The sequence below is a fragment of the Pseudophryne corroboree genome, chromosome 3, assembly GCF_028390025.1.
Source record: "Pseudophryne corroboree isolate aPseCor3 chromosome 3, aPseCor3.hap2, whole genome shotgun sequence".
NCBI classification, from domain to species: domain Eukaryota; kingdom Metazoa; phylum Chordata; class Amphibia; order Anura; family Myobatrachidae; genus Pseudophryne; species Pseudophryne corroboree.
In genome coordinates this window covers 487,963,893-487,982,589 of record NC_086446.1, presented here as the reverse complement: position 1 = coordinate 487,982,589, position 18,697 = coordinate 487,963,893, and the positions used below count along the sequence as shown (strand labels likewise).

The 18,697-nt window shown below is 45.5% G+C and overlaps 1 protein-coding gene across 2 annotated transcripts in view; it reads right to left on the bottom strand.

Annotated features, from left to right (window-relative positions):
- LOC135056124 (ABC-type organic anion transporter ABCA8-like) overlaps positions 1 to 18,697 on the bottom strand; it is a 380,977-nt gene that overhangs the window by 153,169 nt on the left and 209,111 nt on the right. For both annotated transcript variants that reach the window (XM_063960911.1, XM_063960912.1), the window contains exon 15: positions 5,112 to 5,250. In XM_063960911.1, coding sequence (XP_063816981.1) covers positions 5,112 to 5,250 — 139 coding nt within the window. The remainder of the gene's footprint in view (positions 1 to 5,111; positions 5,251 to 18,697) is intronic.

The window sequence follows — 18,697 nt, the reverse complement described above, 5'->3', positions numbered from 1 at the left end:
GCCTAAGGAAATAATATGAGAGATGTAGCGAGAGGAAGCCGCAGATGCTTGTTAGTAGTCGGGGAAACGCGTCTGTCAGTACCTCCGGTTACAAACCACAGACTACAGCGGACGAAAAGGTATCAGCTGGTCGGCCGCATTATACCCTTGAGGAGGGGAGCGCTGGATGATTCATCTGCCCACGGACTCCAGATAAGGCCGCGAATACGAGCACCTGCCGGGAGGACAAAGCACGATTTCCGTGGCCAAAGCGCAAGGTTGTATCTACTCTATACAAAGCTGATTTTAATTAGCCAGGAGGAATATTACCTGCATCGTGATCAAACATAAGCATATGTATGGTACACCCACTGTTCAGTCACAAGATTGCTATATTACAGTGACTATGATGTACAAAATACCTTTGCATTAATCACTTTAAATTACGAACCAGCTGTGAACAAAGATGCACTTTATATAACATGATCAACACATGCTCTTTTAATAAGATCAAACGGATATATGGACATAAGTACGTTCTAGTATGAAGCTGGGAAGCTTTTGAGCAGTGCATGTGAATATAATTGTTTCATTGTTGGACACAAGTTATCCACAGAGTATCCGACTGATTGGAAATACAATGTTAATTCTGGATATCTGAGGAATAAGGAAATATAATCAAATAAGTGGGACGGCCATCCCTACACATGCGTGTGTAAAGAATTTATTTGAATATAATCAGTGATTTATATGTTTTTAGGATTTTATGAAGTTACATTGTTATTTTTTAATATATGTATATGTATTGCCGGCCGGCATGAAAATTAGATATTTTTAAATTGCAAAATAAAATCCACTTTGGATGTGAATAGCGCTCTTTCGTTTGCATTTTTTTAGTTTCGATTTTAGGGACAAATAACCAATTGCCCCTGAAAGAGCTGCTTACACATCTGCGGAATCACAGTGCCAGGAATTGTTTGGTTTTTGTAGCGAGAAGAAGACTGTACTAATGAGTTCTGCTACTTCCTTGCCACCCTTGCTTCAGACTATTCATCATTGGGAGCTAGATTGATACTTAAGGCCCGTACACGCCCGCCTAGTTCATGACGTCAGTCCCCGACGGATCGGGCAGTGTGTATGCACAGCACACTGCCCGATCCGTCCATAGATATATCTGCAGATCAATTGATCTGCAGATATATCTATCAGTGTGTACCCACCACTACAGTAATTACAAAGCAATTCAACATTTCTCCTGTGCGGGCACAGCTGCAATTTGGAATGACCCCCACTGTGTCCTGGGGTGTAATTTAGCTAAATCTGACAGATTAAGGGCTTTATTCAGACCTGATCACTGTTGTGCGAATTTGTAAGGCGGACGATTATCGAACCACTGCGCATGTGTACGGATCATAATGCGCACACGCGATGCCAAACTGCAAAAGGAATCAGCGTCTTTTTAATTGGTAGGCGAGCGCAGGTTGATTGACAGGAAGCAGACATTTGGAAGTGGTAACTGCCCATTTTCTGGGAGTGTCAGGAAAAGCACAGGCGTTCCCAAGCATTTTTAGGGAGGGTGTGTGACGTCAGCTTCGGCCCGATCAGCCTGTTTCTTTCACACTGTAGGAGTAAGTCCTGGGCTACGCACAACTGCACAGACTAGAAAAATAATTAGATGGTGTGTGAGTTGCGAACGGATTTGCAGCTGACCGGCGTTTGCAAAGCTTTTCTGTCTAGGCGGCGACTATCCGATCACAAACTTCTGCAAATTCGCAGAGAAGCGATTAGGTCTGAATTAGGCTCACAGTGCGAAAGAAACAGGCTGACTGGGCCGGAGCTGACCTTACACACCCTTCCTAAAAATGCTTGGGAACGCCTGCATTTTTCCTGACACTCCTGGAAAATGTGCAGTTACCACCCCCAAATGTCCGCTTCCTGTCAATCAACCTGCGTTCACCTAGCGATCAAAAAAGTCACTGATTTCTTTCACACTTTGGCATTACGATCCGTACACATGCGCAGTGGTTCGATAATCGTCGATCAGGTCTGAATAAGGTCCCTTAATTCTGTCAGATTCAGCTAAAGAATACCCCAGGACACAGTGAGGGTCATTCCGAGTTGATCTCTCGCTAGCTACTTTTTGCAGCCGTGCAAACACATAGTCGCCGCCCACGGGGGAGTGTATATTTGCTATGGAAGGGTGCGATCGCATGTGCAGCCGAGCGGTACAAAAATAGTTTGTGCAGTTTCTGAGTAGCTCAGAACTTACTCAGCCCTTGCGATCTCTTCAGCCTGTCTGGTCCCGGAACTGACATCAGACACCCGCCCTGCAAACGCTTGGACATGCCTGCATTTTTCCAAACACTCCCAGAAAACGGTCAGTTGACACCCACAAACCCCCTCTTCCTGTCTATCTCCTTGCGATCGGCTGTGTGAATTGATTCTTCGTTAAATCCATCGCACAGCAAGATCCGCTTTGTACCCGTACGATGCGCCTGCGCATTGCAGTGCATACGCATGTGCAGTAGTGACCTGATCGCTGCGCTGCGAAAAACTGCAGTGTGCGATCAGGTCGGAATGACCCCCAGTGTTTCCAGGTAAATAAAGCCATTTATTGTTTTATGGTATTATTTATTGTGAAAGTATCAATTGTTCCTCATTTTCTTGAAAGTATCCTGAAGAAAATCCTACAACTAATAAACTTTCAGTTGAGAAATTATTAACCTAATTCTTGGTGTAGATAATTATGTACTCCTTACCTCTCCCTGAAGGATATTGAAAGAACCTTTACATAGGACGGGAATTTGAAATACAGGTTGAGTCTCCCTTATCCAAAATGCTTGGGACCAGAGGTATTTTGGATATGGGATTTTTCCGTATTTTGGAATAATTGCATACTATAATGAGATATCATGGTGATGGGACCTAAATCTAAGCACAGAATGCATTTATGTTACATATACACCTTATACACACAGCCTCAAGGTCGTTTTAGACAATATTTTTTATAACTTTGTGCATTAAACAAAGTGTGTGTACATTCACACAATTCATTTATGTTTCATATACACCTTATACACACAGCCTGAAGGTCATTTAATACAATATTTTGAATAACTTTGTGTATTAAACAAAGTTTGTGTACATTGAGCCATCAAAAAACAAAGGTTTCACTATCTCACTCTCGTTCAAAAAAGTCAGTATTTCGGAATATTCCGTATTTCGGAATATTTGGATATGGGATACTCAATCTGTACCAGGTAAAAAGTTCACAGCACCCATAAGTCTTCAACTTACCTGCATACTTACCTGGGTGTCACACTAGAAGCAATTGCTTGATTTGATGTCAGAAGCCTGGCAACCATTTGATGCCTGGCTTCTGATATCCATCCCTTCCATATATTGTGAGAGGCAGAGAAAAGGGTGGGGTGGAGTCTGAGCACAGCATTTGGACAGTGACCATGGAACATAGGACAGGTGGAGCTGCTGCAGTCCACAGATACAACTCCGTCTTTGTGTATCCAATCTGTGTCTCAGTATGAGTGTGAGAACCTATTTTGTGTGTGTGAATACGTGAATTTTTGTGTGTGTCCATTTGCTGTGTATGTGTGACCATGTGCAACTCTGTGTTTATCCCTGTGTACGTTTTTGTATACCGTATGTGCGATTGTGTGTGATCTTGTACATGTCTGAATGCAGGGGCTGGCTGGGCAGGGGGGCAGGATGCCATTTGCCCCCCGGGCCAGTGTAATTTAAGTGTTCCAGGGCCACCTGACTACAGATTCCCTGTGAAAAGCTGGGCCGCTTGCTTGAGTCTGCCCCCCAGGCTGAAAGTTGCCAGCAGCCCCTGTCTGAATGTAAAGTTTGTGTAACCCTAGTCATATCTGCATGTGTGACCAGCGCATGCCTGTGTGTAACCCTTTGCATGTTTGTTTGTGTGTGACCCTGTGTGGGTTTGAGTGTTACCCAGAGCATGTCCATATCTGTGTGTCTGAGGCCCCCTATGTTTGGGTTGGATACAGATACCGGCAGTGAGGATGTCGGCAGTCAGAATACAGACCCCCGACATCCTGGCTGCCAAAATCCCAACTGGTGTGAGGAACTAAACTAACCCTAACATTAACCCTAGCCCACCCATACTGCAGCCTAACCCTTCCCCTTACCCACGCAGCCCAGCCTTAACTCTCCCCCTAGTGCCTAACCCTAACCCTCCCCCCACAGCCTAGCCCTAACTCTCCATCTAGTGCCGAACCCTAACCCTTTCCCCGCAGCCTAACCCAAACACTCCTTGGCATACCTACGTTCAGGATTCTGGCTGTTGGGATTCTGGTACTAGTCTGCGCATGTATGTTTGTGCAGAAACAATAGTACAAAGGTAACTTACTTTTGAACTATTGTATTTTGATACCTTATACATAAATATTCCTTTGGTGATAGAATAAATGTGAATGCCTGTTTAGTATTTACTACCTACAATTAAGCCCCCCCCCCCCATACCATCCTTGTGAATAATTAATGACATATGCTGTTACAAAGCTACCTCAGTGAGGTGCACTTACAGCTATAGTTGATCATCCAACCCCTCTAGATATGGAATGAAGAAGAGCCCATGCTGTGTACAGATGGGTGGACCAAAATGTTGTAATTCAAAATGGAACCTTGGTAAGGCACAATTACATGTCTGAACAGACCGTGAAAGCAGCAGAGGGTGAAACCACAGTTATCACAGATTTTTGACAGATAGTTTTCACAGAATTTCACTTTACATAGAGGATCCCTTGAATGTTGCTTCTGAGACTGAATAAGCAATGAGGTTCTAGTAACACAGTAACTTAAGTTTCTGAGGTTAAAAAAAGACAATTTGTCCATCGACTTCAACCTGTTAGTGATCTCCTACACTGAAATATTTTTAAGACTAGTTTTAACTGTGGTGAATGTTTAGCAGTAAACTAAAATACACCTATGGGTTTTTTTAATGGTTTTTTTTTTACTACTATAGTACATGATTTACCCACGATAACCTTGTATATCCTTATCCATTAGGAATTTATCTAGCCCATTCTTAAAAGTAATGACAGAGTCTGCCATTACTACTCACTGTGAAGAAACCTTTCTGTCTCTGAGTGTCTCACCTGAAAGAATGTCCGCTTCATCCATGAACTGAGTGCTTAGAAGCATAGCCCGATCTGCCTTCCTCTCTTTTAGAATGGCCCATACATGATGTCTAGAATACGGGTCAAGACCTGCAGTTGGCTCATCAAGAAGCAGAACCTGGGGGATGGATTGACACTAGCTGAATTTATTCTGTGGAGATAACTTACAAAATGAAAAATGACAGCTTTTCACATGGCATGTGCCTCTATTCCTGCAAATGGATTTCCATGATACACACTGTATTGCAGACCACCTGAAAACATTTGTGGAAGAGCAGATTTTATTTCAGAAGGCAGTATGTAATTCCCCATGAAGAGCGTCTTTATATAGAGCCATGGAGAAACTAGATAGAAATTATATTAGGGGCTGGAGAAGGTACATTTTCAGGGGTGATTATTGCCATGTTGATTATTCTCTCTGCACATAATTTTTGACCTTTGCGTCATTTCAGGCCTAGTGGAGCTTGTACTATACTTTTCAACAGAAAATACAGTATACTTCCCATACACAGCACACTGAATTTTTGTACTTACTGTTAAATCCTTTTCTATGATTCCATGGAGATTCTGGGATAGAGCGGGTACCATGGGGATCCAGTGCACTTTAAAAAATGCTGTCAACTCAGGTAATTTCCCTTCTATGGCCCCACCAACTGTCACTGCCTTTAGTTTTTAGCTATCAAAGCCCATATAGTAGATGAAGAGTATATGGAAGGGATGGGATACATTCAATAGACCCACACCATCAAAACTGTGTAAAACCAACTTTAAAACACATAAGAGAATGAACAAGCAGAAGTGTGTGTGCGTGGGTGGGGAGTCCGGTGTCCAGCAATGATAAAATGATTTAACGGTAAGTACAAATATCCTGTTTTTTTTTCCCTTCACCCAATGGGAACACTGGAAATTCTGGTTGACGGGCAATAAGTTTGCTTACTTGAGAACAGCTTTTCTCAAGGAAGCAAACTAATTGCCCCTCAACCAAACCTGGCATACATGGACACCAGGGTTTCAAACTGATAGAATTTATCAAAAGTGTGCATTGAAAGCTTGCTAGACACTTTCAAAGTTGATTAGCAGAGAAAACATTTCTTTCCACCCATGAAGCCCCAATGGATATAGCCGAGAGGGCTCCACATTTTTAAGTCTACTGATTCCTAAGGATCAAAAAATTGATTTTGTAAGGCCTCAGTTTCATAAATTTAAATCTCATGGGTCCACCTGGAGAACAAAAGGAGTCTGTATGTGCAGCACCCGTTGGAACACTGGAAAAATTGACAGTTGTCTTTGGAAAAGGACAGAAAGTGCAGAAAACTGCAATTTCAAAGAACTGAGACTTGGCTTCCAAACCAACTTATAAAATAAAAATCAGTCTGGATAGATGGAAAGAGGACAATTCTTTTAAAATCAGCAGATGTTTATCCTGGCCAAAACCAGTTAACATACGCGTAACATTGGCCATGTCACATATCAGACTGGCAAAGCCCATTTCTGCACAAGGCGCTGCCATTTCCTGGCTGTGCATCACTCTGCTACTGATTATTAGTATAATTCGAATATGGTGCCACCGGGACATGGGCACCACCATCATGCCAAGGACCAGCTGACCGTGGTTCAACCAACTTCAGGGCAGTAACCTATCATGACTCCAGCATCCTATCATCAGCCTGGGCACCATATATAAACCACATCCTGTTAACTTCTTATTGCTAGTACAGCTTCTGCATTTTTCCTGTCTACTTCCTGTTTGCAGTTCCGGAGTTTGGCTCCACAGTCCAGTGTATTCCATCAGGTGCTGTGGGTTCTCAAACTGCTAGCTTGTAGATAGCCTTATACTATTGTTCCAGTGCATTGCTGCTTCCAAGTCCAGCTGTTGTGCTTCATTCATTAATTAATTAATTAATTAATTCATTCAGGACTCCGCTACAGGGGTTTAATTCTCCAGTGCCAGTCTTCTAGATTGAGCACTGCTATCCTTACTGTGCATCATTTGTGTTTCCAGTTCTGCTATAATGTGTGAACTCAATTCTAGACTTTATTGAGTAAGGTGTTCTTCTCTACATTCTTCTGAGTATTCCAAATGTATGTGGTATTCAACAAGTCTTCAGTCTCCTGAGTGTACCTTTATACATCCAGTCTCCTAAGTGCACCTGTGTGTATCCATCACCCATCAAATCAGTTAGTGCTCCCCAGATTCATCCAACATCCTAAAGGTGGGTACACACTAGTAGATATATCTGCAGATCAATTGATCTGCAGATATATCTATAGACGGATCGGGCAGTGTGCTGTGCATACACACTGCCCGATCCGTCGGGGACTGACGTCATGAACTAGGCGGGCGTGTACACACGTCTGCCCAGTTCAGCTGTCTATCACTGCCGGCCGCCGCAACATGTGTACGGGCGGTCGGCCGACCGCCCGTACACACACAGCGACGCGCCAATATATCGGTAGATATATTGGCCGTCGGCTGTGCTGCGCGGCCGATGCAATACGTCTATGAACGACGGAGTTCACAGACGTATCGGCCGTACACACTGGCCGACGGTCCCGCGATATATCGTCCGTTCAAGAGAACGGCTGATATATCGACCAGTGTGTACGGGCCTAAAGCTTCAATCAGCCAATCCGTTCTACCAGGCATCACAGATCTCAGTACTGTAGAGAAACCGATTCCAATGATTCATTCTCCAGCATTTCCAGTGGTACCTGTCTTCATCTACAGCCTCCTCCATCTGCAGCATTTCTGGCAAACACCACAAGCTCCAGGGGGCCATCTTCTGGTGAAACTGATCAGAGATATTAATAGCTTAATGCTCAGCCTTTCTCTACACACATTCAGTACCTCTCACAAACTTACCATTTACATCTCAAAAACTTTTCCAGGATCAGACCCTTTCTAACCCAGGATGCTACTAAGACATTCATCTACTCACTGGTCATCTCCAGATTGGACTACTGTAATCTCCTCCTATCTGGACTCCCTGTCAAATGCCTCTCTTCACTCTAATTTATCCTCAATGCTGCTGCTCATCTCATCTTCCTCACCAAACATACTACATCTACCTCCACTCTTTTGCAGGACCTTTACTGGCTACCTTTTCCATTCAGAATCAAATTCAATGTTCTCACACTCACCTACAAAGCCCTCACCCACTGTTCTCCCTCTTACAACTCTGACCTTATCTCTCTTTACATTCCCACCCATCCTCTTCGCTTTGCTAATACACGCTGCCTCTCCTGCCAACTGATTACCTCTTCCCATTCCTACCTACAAGATTTGGCACATGCTGCTCCCTATCTCTGGCATTCTCTACCTCTCCTCATTTGACTCTTCACATCTCTATAAAATTTCAAACAGGTTCTCAAGACCCACTTCTTCACCAAACCAAGCCAACTCTCCTCCTAACCCTATTGTCTATGCTCACTGTCTAACTCTTCTGTGTCACCCTGCTCTGTTAGTCCTTTGTTAGGGTCTCCTGCCCTGTGCTGCCACGTCGTCATGGCAACCGGGAGACAAGTGCTAGTGGAGTAACCTGAGCGCAGCTGATACTCCGGTTCGGGTCTTTTGCTGTGCAGTGGTTATAGGCTCTGTGCACGGCAGGGGATCCGGTGCTGGTTTTTGTGCTCACAGTCTGTGAGGTCTGAGTGGGGCGTGGACAGCACCTGCTTTATAAGGCCTCTTTTCAGGGTAAGCAGATGCTGCTGAATCTTTGTTGGTTAGTCAGTTCATGAAAGTTAGCCAGTACTGTGTAGCTTTGTATTTGTTTGTTGCTTACTGCAAATAGGCCTGGGGATTTGGTATTACACTCTGCCAATCCAGACCTAGCAGTAAGACTGGAGTCAGTCGTTTAGCTTGCTGGGGTTCTGTTACTACTCTGTGAACCTAGCAAGTTTGCGGCTGTATTCTAAGACTTGCCTGTCTAATCCTGTCTCACTGTGCTAGGTGTCAGGGGTCAGTTTAGTGGCAGTAAGCTAAAACCTGTGCACTGCAAGTGAGAAATAGGATTGTGGAGACTCTCCTTGTGTCTATCATTCCATCTCTGACCAAGGAGTTTACTGCCACACCCGTTGGTAACCCTTTAGGGTTTTGCTGTTGCCCTTAGCAACAGCATTTCGGGTTCTCTACGTATTAAAACACAACATCTTGCTTTTTACATCTGAGCAGTTCTAATACAAGGGAGATACCCAGTTCCTTAGCCTCTGGGCTTCCCTGTTCACTTTGTGTGTATTTTGTTACCCTATTACCTTCTGTGTACGTTATGTCATATTCCCCAGTTTGTCTGTGAGTCCATTTGTTTTGCATAACAGTTCAAACACCAGTACTTTCTTGCAGGCACTGGTGTGCATAACATATTCAGCAGCCTAATACTCCTGTTGAAATTCTGTGGGAATATGGAGCATACCCCTCAAAATACGTTGCAACAGGTGGTCGATCAGGTGCAGGTCCTGACTCGACAATTTAATGATTTGTCCATTAAAATGCACACCTCCCAGGCTGCTGGCGGAGCTGCCGCAGCAGCAGCACCTGCAGGGGTTAAGGAGCCGAAAGTAAATCTCCCGGATCGTTTTTCTGGAGATCGCTCGCAGTTCTTTTGTTTCAAGGAGAGCTGCAAGCTATACTTCCGGCTTAGGCCTCAGTCTTCTGGGTCGGAGATTCAGCGGGTGGGCATAGTGATTTCCTTGCTACAAGGAGACCCACAGGTCTGGGCATATGGGTTGCAGCCTGACTGTCCGTCGCTTAAAAGTGTTGATGCTTTTTTTACGGCACTGGGCTTGTTGTATGATGACCCTGACAAGACGGCCTCAGCCGAGGCTCAGATTTCGATCCTTAAGCAAGGGCGAAGGCCAGTTGAGGTTTACTGTACAGAGTTTCGGAGGTTGGCCCATGATACCCAGTGGAATGACCCAGCCCTGAGACACCAGTACCGAAGAGGTCTTTCTAACCAGATAAAGGACCAACTGGTACAATATCCCTTGCCTGATAGCTTGGATCAGCTCATGCAGTTATCCATCCGGGTGGATAGACGGCTGAGAGAGCGTAGGCTTGAAAGGGAGACTGAGATTTCCTTCCTTCCCAAGGGAACCTCAGACTCTGAGGAACTTTCTGAGGAGCCTATGCAGATTGGGGCTACCCGCCTCTCCTCGCGTGAGAAGACGCGGAGGAGACAGCAGGGGTTGTGTTTGTACTGTGGGAATAAAGGTCATGTGGTAGTATCATGCCCAGAAAAGCCGGAAAACTTCAGGGCCTGAGGGTGATGGGAAATATCCTGTCAGGCCAGAAGTCAGAATTTCCCAAGAAGACTTTTATCATTCCGGTGACCTTGAAGATCCTCGGTCAAACTGTCAAGACTGAGGCCTTTGTGGACAGTGGGGCCGACGGGGTTTTTATGGACCGCCAATTCGCCCTGAAACACTCTGTTCCCTTAGTACCCTTGGCATCGGAAATTGAGATTTGTGGGTTAAACGGGGAACCATTATCCCAAGGTAAAATTACCTCTTGCACTAGCCAGATTTCTTTGTTTATTGGAGCCACACACTCTGAAAAATTGTCCTTTTATGTGACTGTCTGTACTTTTGCCCCATTGGTGTTGGGGTTACCCTGGTTAAGGGCCCACAATCCTCAATTTGACTGGGTCTCTGGGGAGATTCTTAGTTGGGGTACTGATTGTTTCAGGAGTTGCTTGAGCCTTCCAGTCAGGCTCTCGCAGCTAAGTTTGCCAGGATTGCCAGGGTGTTATGCAGATTTTGCGGACGTGTTCTCCAAAAAAGTTGCAGAGGTACTACCTCCCCATCGCCCCTATGACTGTGCCATTGATTTGTTGCCAAATGCTAAGCTTCCCAAGAGCAGGTTGTACTCCCTGTCACGTCCTGAGACTCAGGCTATGGCAGAGTACATTCAGGAGAACTTGGCTAAGGGATTTATCAGACCTTCACAGTCTCCAGTTGGGTCTGGGTTCTTCTTCGTGGGTAAAAAGGACGGTTCGTTGCGACCTTGCATCGACTTCAGGGAATTGAACCGTATCACGATTAAAAACTCATACCCACTGCCTCTCATTTCTGTCTTGTTTGACCAGCTTCGTACTGCCACCATTTTTTCTAAGATTGACCTACGCGGTGCGTACAATCTAATCCGAATAAGAGAGGGGGATGAATGGAAGACTGCCTTTAATACCCACTCAGGGCATTATGAATATTTGGTGATGCCTTTTGGGCTCTGTAATGCCCCGGCAGTCTTCCAGGATTTCATGAATGATGTGCTCAGGGAATATTTGGATAGATTCTTAGTTGTATACTTAGATGACATCCTAATCTTCTCCCATTCCCTGGAGGAACATCGGAAGCATGTACGCTTAGTCCTCCAGAAACTCAGAGACCACCGGCTTGGGGCGAAGCTGGAGAAGTGCGAATTTGAAGTTCAGCAAATCGCATTTCTAGGATATATTATCTCCCCAGAAGGTTTCCAAATGGAGGGTTCCAAGGTACAGGCAGTCCTGGATTGGGTGCAGCCCACTAGTTTGAAGGCGCTTCAGCGTTTCCTGGGCTTTGCGAATTTTTATAGACGATTTATCGCTGGATTTTCGTCTATAGTGGCGCCCTTGGTGGCACTCACTAAGAAAGGGGCGGATGTTGCTCACTGGTCTTGTGAGGCTAAAGCGGCTTTTGCCCGTCTCAAAAGGGCATTTGTTTCGGCCAAGGTGCTGCGACACCCAGATCCAGAGCGTCCTTTTGTGGTGGAGGTGGATGCCTCTGAGATGGGTATTGGGGCAGTGCTTTCTCAGATGGGAGTGTCTGATAATCGCCTTCATCCCTGTGCTTACTTTTCCCGTAAATTTTCGCCTGCCGAGATGAATTATGACGTGGGTAACCGGGAATTGTTGGCTATTAAGGATGCACTCGAGGAGTGGAGACACTGGCTTGAGGGGGCTAAGTTTGTGGTCTCAATTCTCACTGACCATAAGAATCTGGCATATTTAGAGTCATCGAAGCGTCTCAATGCCAGGCAGGCACGATGGGCTTTGTTTTTTGCTCGCTTTAATTTTTTGATAACATATCGCCCTGGGTCAAAAAACATCAAGGCTGATGCGCTCTCGCGGAGTTTTGCTCCAATCCAGGAGACCACCGAGGAGCCGTTGCCCATTGTTTCCCCATCATGTATTAAAGTGGGCATTACCCAGGACCTCTTATCATTAGTCCTTAGAGCACAGGAGCAGGCTCCTCCAGACCTTCCGGTAGGTCTTTTGTTTGTGCCTCCTAGGTTAAGACAGCGAGTGTTCCTGGAATTCCATGCCAAGAAGTCGGCAGGTCACCCGGGTATTGCCAGAACTCGGGAGTTGCTATCTAGGGCGGTGTGGTGGCCCTCGGTGGCTAAGGATGTGGATCAGTGGGTTCGGGCATGTGACATCTGTGCCCGAAATAAGACTCCTAGAGGGGTTCCTGTTGGCCCATTACATCCACTCTCTATCCCATCTAAGCCATGGACCCACATTTCAATGGATTTTGTGGTGGACTTGCCCAAATCCTCGGGGATGACAGCCATCTGGGTTGTCGTTGACAGGTTTTCGAAGATGGCGCACTTCGTTCCACTGGTTGGGCTGCCATCAGCCAGACGCCTGTCTGAATTATTTATGCTGCATGTTGTGCGTCTCCACGGTTTGCCACTTGATGTGGTCTCTGACCGCGGATCCCAGTTTGTGGCCAAATTCTGGAGGGCATTTTGTTCCGATCTCCAGATTTCTGTCAGCTTGTCGTCAGGCTACCATCCGCAGTCTAATGGGCAGACTGAAAGGGTGAACCAGTCCTTGGAGCAGTTCCTCAGGTGTTATGTCTCCAAGTGTCAGACTGACTGGGTTGCTCATCTGTCCATGGCGGAGTTTGCCTATAACAACGCGGCTCACTCTGCTACAGGGATCTCTCCCTTCCTTTGTGTGTATGGGCATCATCCTAAGGCCAATTCTTTTGACCCCCTGGACTCCACGCCTGGTGGTTCCTCTGTGGTTTCGGTCCTTAGAGGTATTTGGCGGAAAGTGAAGAAAGCCCTTGTGTCTGTGTCATTAGTGACCAAAAGGGTTTTTGATAAGCGGAAAAGACCCTGCAGCTTCAAATTAGGAGACTTCGTCTGGTTGTCTACCAAGAATTTGAAGTTGAGACAGCCATCTCATAAGTTAGGGCCCCGGTTCATCGGCCCTTATAAGATCACCAGGGTTATCAATCCGGTGGCATTTCAATTAGATCTGCCCCGTTCTTTGGGTATCAATAAAACATTTCATTGTTCCCTTTTAAAACGGGCGATTAGTAATCCTTCTTCCAGTGGTAGACCTTCCCCTCTTCTGATACGTGGCCAGAGGGAGTTTGTTGTTGAAAGGATTCTTGACTCCAAGGTGGTTCGGGGTCGGCTGTAATTTTTGGTGCACTGGAAGGGGTATGGCCCGGAGGAGCGGTCGTGGGTGCGCAGTTGTGATCTTCATGCCCCCAGACTGATACGCTCTTTCTTCTCGCAGTTCCCCGATAAACCCGGTGGTAGGGGTTCTTTGACCCCTCGTCAGAGGGGGGGTACTGTTAGGGTCTCCTGCCCTGTGCTGCCACGTCGTCATGGCAACCGGGAGACAAGTGCTAGTGGAGTAACCTGAGCGCAGCTGATACTCCGGTTCGGGTCTTTTGCTGTGCAGTGGTTATAGGCTCTGTGCACGGCAGGGGATCCGGTGCTGGTTTTTGTGCTCACAGTCTGTGAGGTCTGAGTGGGGCGTGGACAGCACCTGCTTTATAAGGCCTCTTTTCAGGGTAAGCAGATGCTGCTGAATCTTTGTTGGTTAGTCAGTTCATGAAAGTTAGCCAGTACTGTGTAGCTTTGTATTTGTTTGTTGCTTACTGCAAATAGGCCTGGGGATTTGGTATTACACTCTGCCAATCCAGACCTAGCAGTAAGACTGGAGTCAGTCGTTTAGCTTGCTGGGGTTCTGTTACTACTCTGTGAACCTAGCAAGTTTGCGGCTGTATTCTAAGACTTGCCTGTCTAATCCTGTCTCACTGTGCTAGGTGTCAGGGGTCAGTTTAGTGGCAGTAAGCTAAAACCTGTGCACTGCAAGTGAGAAATAGGATTGTGGAGACTCTCCTTGTGTCTATCATTCCATCTCTGACCAAGGAGTTTACTGCCACACCCGTTGGTAACCCTTTAGGGTTTTGCTGTTGCCCTTAGCAACAGCATTTCGGGTTCTCTACGTATTAAAACACAACATCTTGCTTTTTACATCTGAGCAGTTCTAATACAAGGGAGATACCCAGTTCCTTAGCCTCTGGGCTTCCCTATTCACTTTGTGTGTATTTTGTTACCCTATTACCTTCTGTGTACGTTATGTCATATTCCCCAGTTTGTCTGTGAGTCCATTTGTTTTGCATAACAGTTCAAACACCAGTACTTTCTTGCAGGCACTGGTGTGCATAACATCCTTCACCTTTTAGATTGTAAACTTGCAAGAGCAGAGCCTTCTCCTCTCATGTGCCTTTCCTTCTCTTACTTATACTCCATACTCCCTTTGATGGCACCTAACCCCTGGTTTTCAGTACTTGTCCTATACTGTCTTGAACTGTAAGTGCTGTTTCTTGTTTTGCTCATTTGTTTATGTACTCTGTAATGGGCGCTTTAGATCCCTTATGGCACCATATAAATAAAGGATAATAATAATAATAGTACTGCCATATGTTCCCTGCTGCTAAAATACCTTATTGCACTGGTATAACTACAGCCACTGCGAAGGCTGGGAGGCGCCAGGCTTGGAGGGCGTGCATGAGATTCCCATGCGGACTAGCCATCCACATGTAAATCTGCTAATGTCCCTCCTAAAATGGCAACTGCCTTGGAGGAGACAAATGCGAGAGGTCATACTTGACCTTTAGCGTCTGACTCCCCTGTCCCTTCACAGCGTTGCAGCATTATATGGAAGTGATGGGAGCACTCAGCGGTGGCGGCAGCACCAACAACACGTTACATCCCTGGCAGTGATCATTACACCCCTGGCTACAAGCATGACACCCGCAGAGCATGAAACCCCTGGCAATGAGCATGACACCCCTGGCAACAAGCATGATACCCAGAGCATGAAACCCCTGTGAATGAGCATTATGCCTCTGGCAACGAGTATGACACGCAGAGCATGAAACCCCAGGCACCGAGCATTACACCTCTGGCAACGAGCATTACACCCAGAGCATGAAACCCCTGAAAATGAGCATGACACCCAGATTATGAAACCCCTGGCAACGAGCATGGAACCCAGAGCATGAAACACATGGCAACGAGCAGGTAATTTAAAAGTAATTAGAAGCCTTACTGTGAGGCATAATGTGTCAAGGCATTGTGGTGGGTGGCATAATGTATTACAGGCATTACAGTGTGTGGCATACTGTATCATACGTGCACGCAGGGGGGGTTTCCAAGTACCTAGAAACCCCCCCTGGTCGCTGATCTATCGCTAAGCAAGCTGATCGACTTTTTTTTTTTTTAAGTACATGTATGTCGCCTGTCCGGCGCTCAGCCTTACTCACATGATCTGAGACTCCCTGTGCGGCTACAAAAGCTGACTCCGTTACATACACAGAGAGGCTGGGCGCTGGCTTGTAAGGCAGCTCCCCTCAGGCTGTTCTCGCGTTAGTGCCTTGAGAGGTGAGAGGCGGCGATGTGAAGTGTCTGAAAATGCCGGGGGCGGGCGCCAGTCAATATTACATACTCTTTTGATCAGCATGAGTGTGGGAGCGGGGCGGGGGATTCGGCGGTGGGCGATTGAGGGTTACCTGGGTGCTGGCGTTGCCTGTGCTGTGCTGTTTGTTCATGGAGGGGGGAAACTGCTCATAATACATGTAGAACTGCTAAGGCTTGATTTGTTAATGAGAATTGTCACAAGATATTATGCCACTGAAAAAAACACACAACTGACAGTGGTTATATAGTAGTATTTTAATTAGTTATTTCACACATTTGTCACCTTATATTTAAAAAAAACAAACTAGGAATCAAATGTAAAATTGTAAAAAATGTTATGGTCACCGAATATATCTGACTATTACAGTATTAATATAGCAAGTGATATTAGTCCGTGCGTGTCCCTTATGTAAAATATTCCTGGGTGCACCTCCCCATAGTTAAAACAGGTATCAAATCCTAGTGAATAAAATTGGGGAAGGATAATAGAAATATTATTGTCTGTGTGGTCACTGTTTTCCTTTCTTTTACTGTTGCTCAATTATCACACCAGAGAGAGTCTGGTAAGTGGCTTATCATGATCATTGGGCCTGCATATGTCTGACGTACTGTACCGTATTATATAAACTGTACTTTGCTGTGGCAGATTATAGCTTGTTACATGCAAATTATGCATCCTTCATGGGCTTGCAAAAATTGGTCTAAAATCAAACTTTTCGAAACCCCCCTCCAGAAATCCTGCGTTTGCCCCTGTGTATAATGGGCATTGCGATGTGTGGTATAATGTGTTAAGGACATTGGCCCTCATTCCGAGTTGTTCGCTCGCAAGCTGCTTTTAGCAGCATTGCACACGCTAAGCCGCCGCCTACTGGGAGTGAATCTTAGCTTAACAAAATTGCGAACGAAAGATTCTCAAAATTGCGAATAGACACTTCTTAGCAGTTTCTGAGTAGCTCCAGACTTACTCGGCATCTGCGATCAGTTCAGTGCTTGTCGTTCCTGGTTTGACGTCACAAACACACCCAGCGTTCGCCCAGACACTCCTCCGTTTCTCCAGCCACTCCCGTGTTTTTCCCAGAAACGGTACAGTTTTTTCACACACACCCATAAAACGGCCAGTTTCCGCCCAGAAACACCCACTTCCTGTCAATCACATTACGATCACCGAAACGAAGAAAAAACCTTGTAATGCCGTGAGTAAAATACCTAACTGCATAGCAAATTTACTTGGCGCAGTCGCACAGCGGACATTGCGCATGCGCATTAGCGACTAATCGCTCCGTTGCGAGAAAAAAATAAGGAGCGAACAACTCAGAATGACCCCCATTGTTGTGTGTGGCATAATGTGTAACAGGTATTATGGTGTGTGGCATACTGTATCACGGGCATTGCAGTGTGTGGTATAATGTATCAGGGGCATTGTGATATGTGGCATAATGGGCAGTATTCAAATGATGTATCACACCCAATCTCCTTTCTAAAGTTATCCCCGTTATCGCGCATATCACGCCCATAGTAATCAGGTTTAACTGTGTAAAGGGTTGGGCGCCCTCAATACCCCGGGGTAGCGAGCTGAAATGATTATACCACACCGTCAGCAGAAACAGAATGGGTGTGGAAGGGGATGAAAATAATTGAATACCGTCCAAAGTGTCAGGGACATTGTGGTGTGTGGCATAATGTGCCACAGGCATTACGATGTGTGGCATAATGTGTCGGGCAATACGGTGTATGGTACAATGTGTAATGGGCATTGCGGTGTGTGACATAATGTGCAAGGGGCATAACTATAAGGAGGAAAAATTACAAATAATGTAAGGGGCATGTATCAGGATTTTTTTTCCTGTGGTGGCTAACGTCTGGGCGTGTAGGTTGCCAAACTGTGTTTTAAGGTAGTCTTTTCCTGTAATCCCACGCCCCTGCCAGTGAGGCCACGCCTCTTCCAATGAGGCCATGCCCCCTCAAATTCTTTACTGTTTAAATGACAATAAAGGGGGGGGGGGGCGAATGCACTGAAAACTTTTTGGGTTTGGGGGAGCAAAATTTCAAGTTACGCCACTGCATTATAGGTTTCAAGTATCACAGAAACTTGTGTTCTACTGGGCAGTCCCTGTAGTAGCCTGAAGATTGATCCTATTCGCTGACCTCAATGTTATTTCAGAGACTGTTCCCAGTGCCTATGTTATTTTATTATGAGCTTTGCTTTAATAAACATTATTGTTATTATTACCTATGTGGAGAGATCTAATTAAACCCCAAAGTTTCTACTACATGGCCTCCAACAATATATCCTCAGCTACTGCCTTGGATCCAGACAAATCACAGTCCCTGAAAGGCCAACAGGGGGAATAAATGGCTCCTGTTGCCACCCCATTAAAGCCAAGCAGGTAAAGCATTATCCAGGAATGGACCTTGGCTAAGTAGATCAGGAAGCAAATGGAAGGAATCAAGGAGAAGATTGTTACATACCAATTTTCTACCAATAGGACTCAAAGTGCTTAACTTTAGCATTTGGGTTGTTGTTGTTTTTTTAGATACTAAAAGGGCCTTAATAAAATGCATAAGTAAACAGGAATGTCTTTAGTATGTTTTTGAAGATTTCTAGAGTAGAAGCCTCTCAAACTGCAAAGAAGCAAGTTCAAGTGTCAAAGCCACACAGCTAAAAGCTCAACAGCCATGTGAAGTAAGGGAGATTCTAGATACTGCTAATAGTCCTTTATCTGCAGATCAGAGTAAGCAAGTGGGCAGTAAGGAATCAGATGCGACTTCAGGTATGTTGGACCCTGGTTATGTAGGGCTTTGAAAGTCAGTAAGCCTATCATGAAATATTGTAGATTCACCATCTTACAGGCAGCAAGTGGAGAAA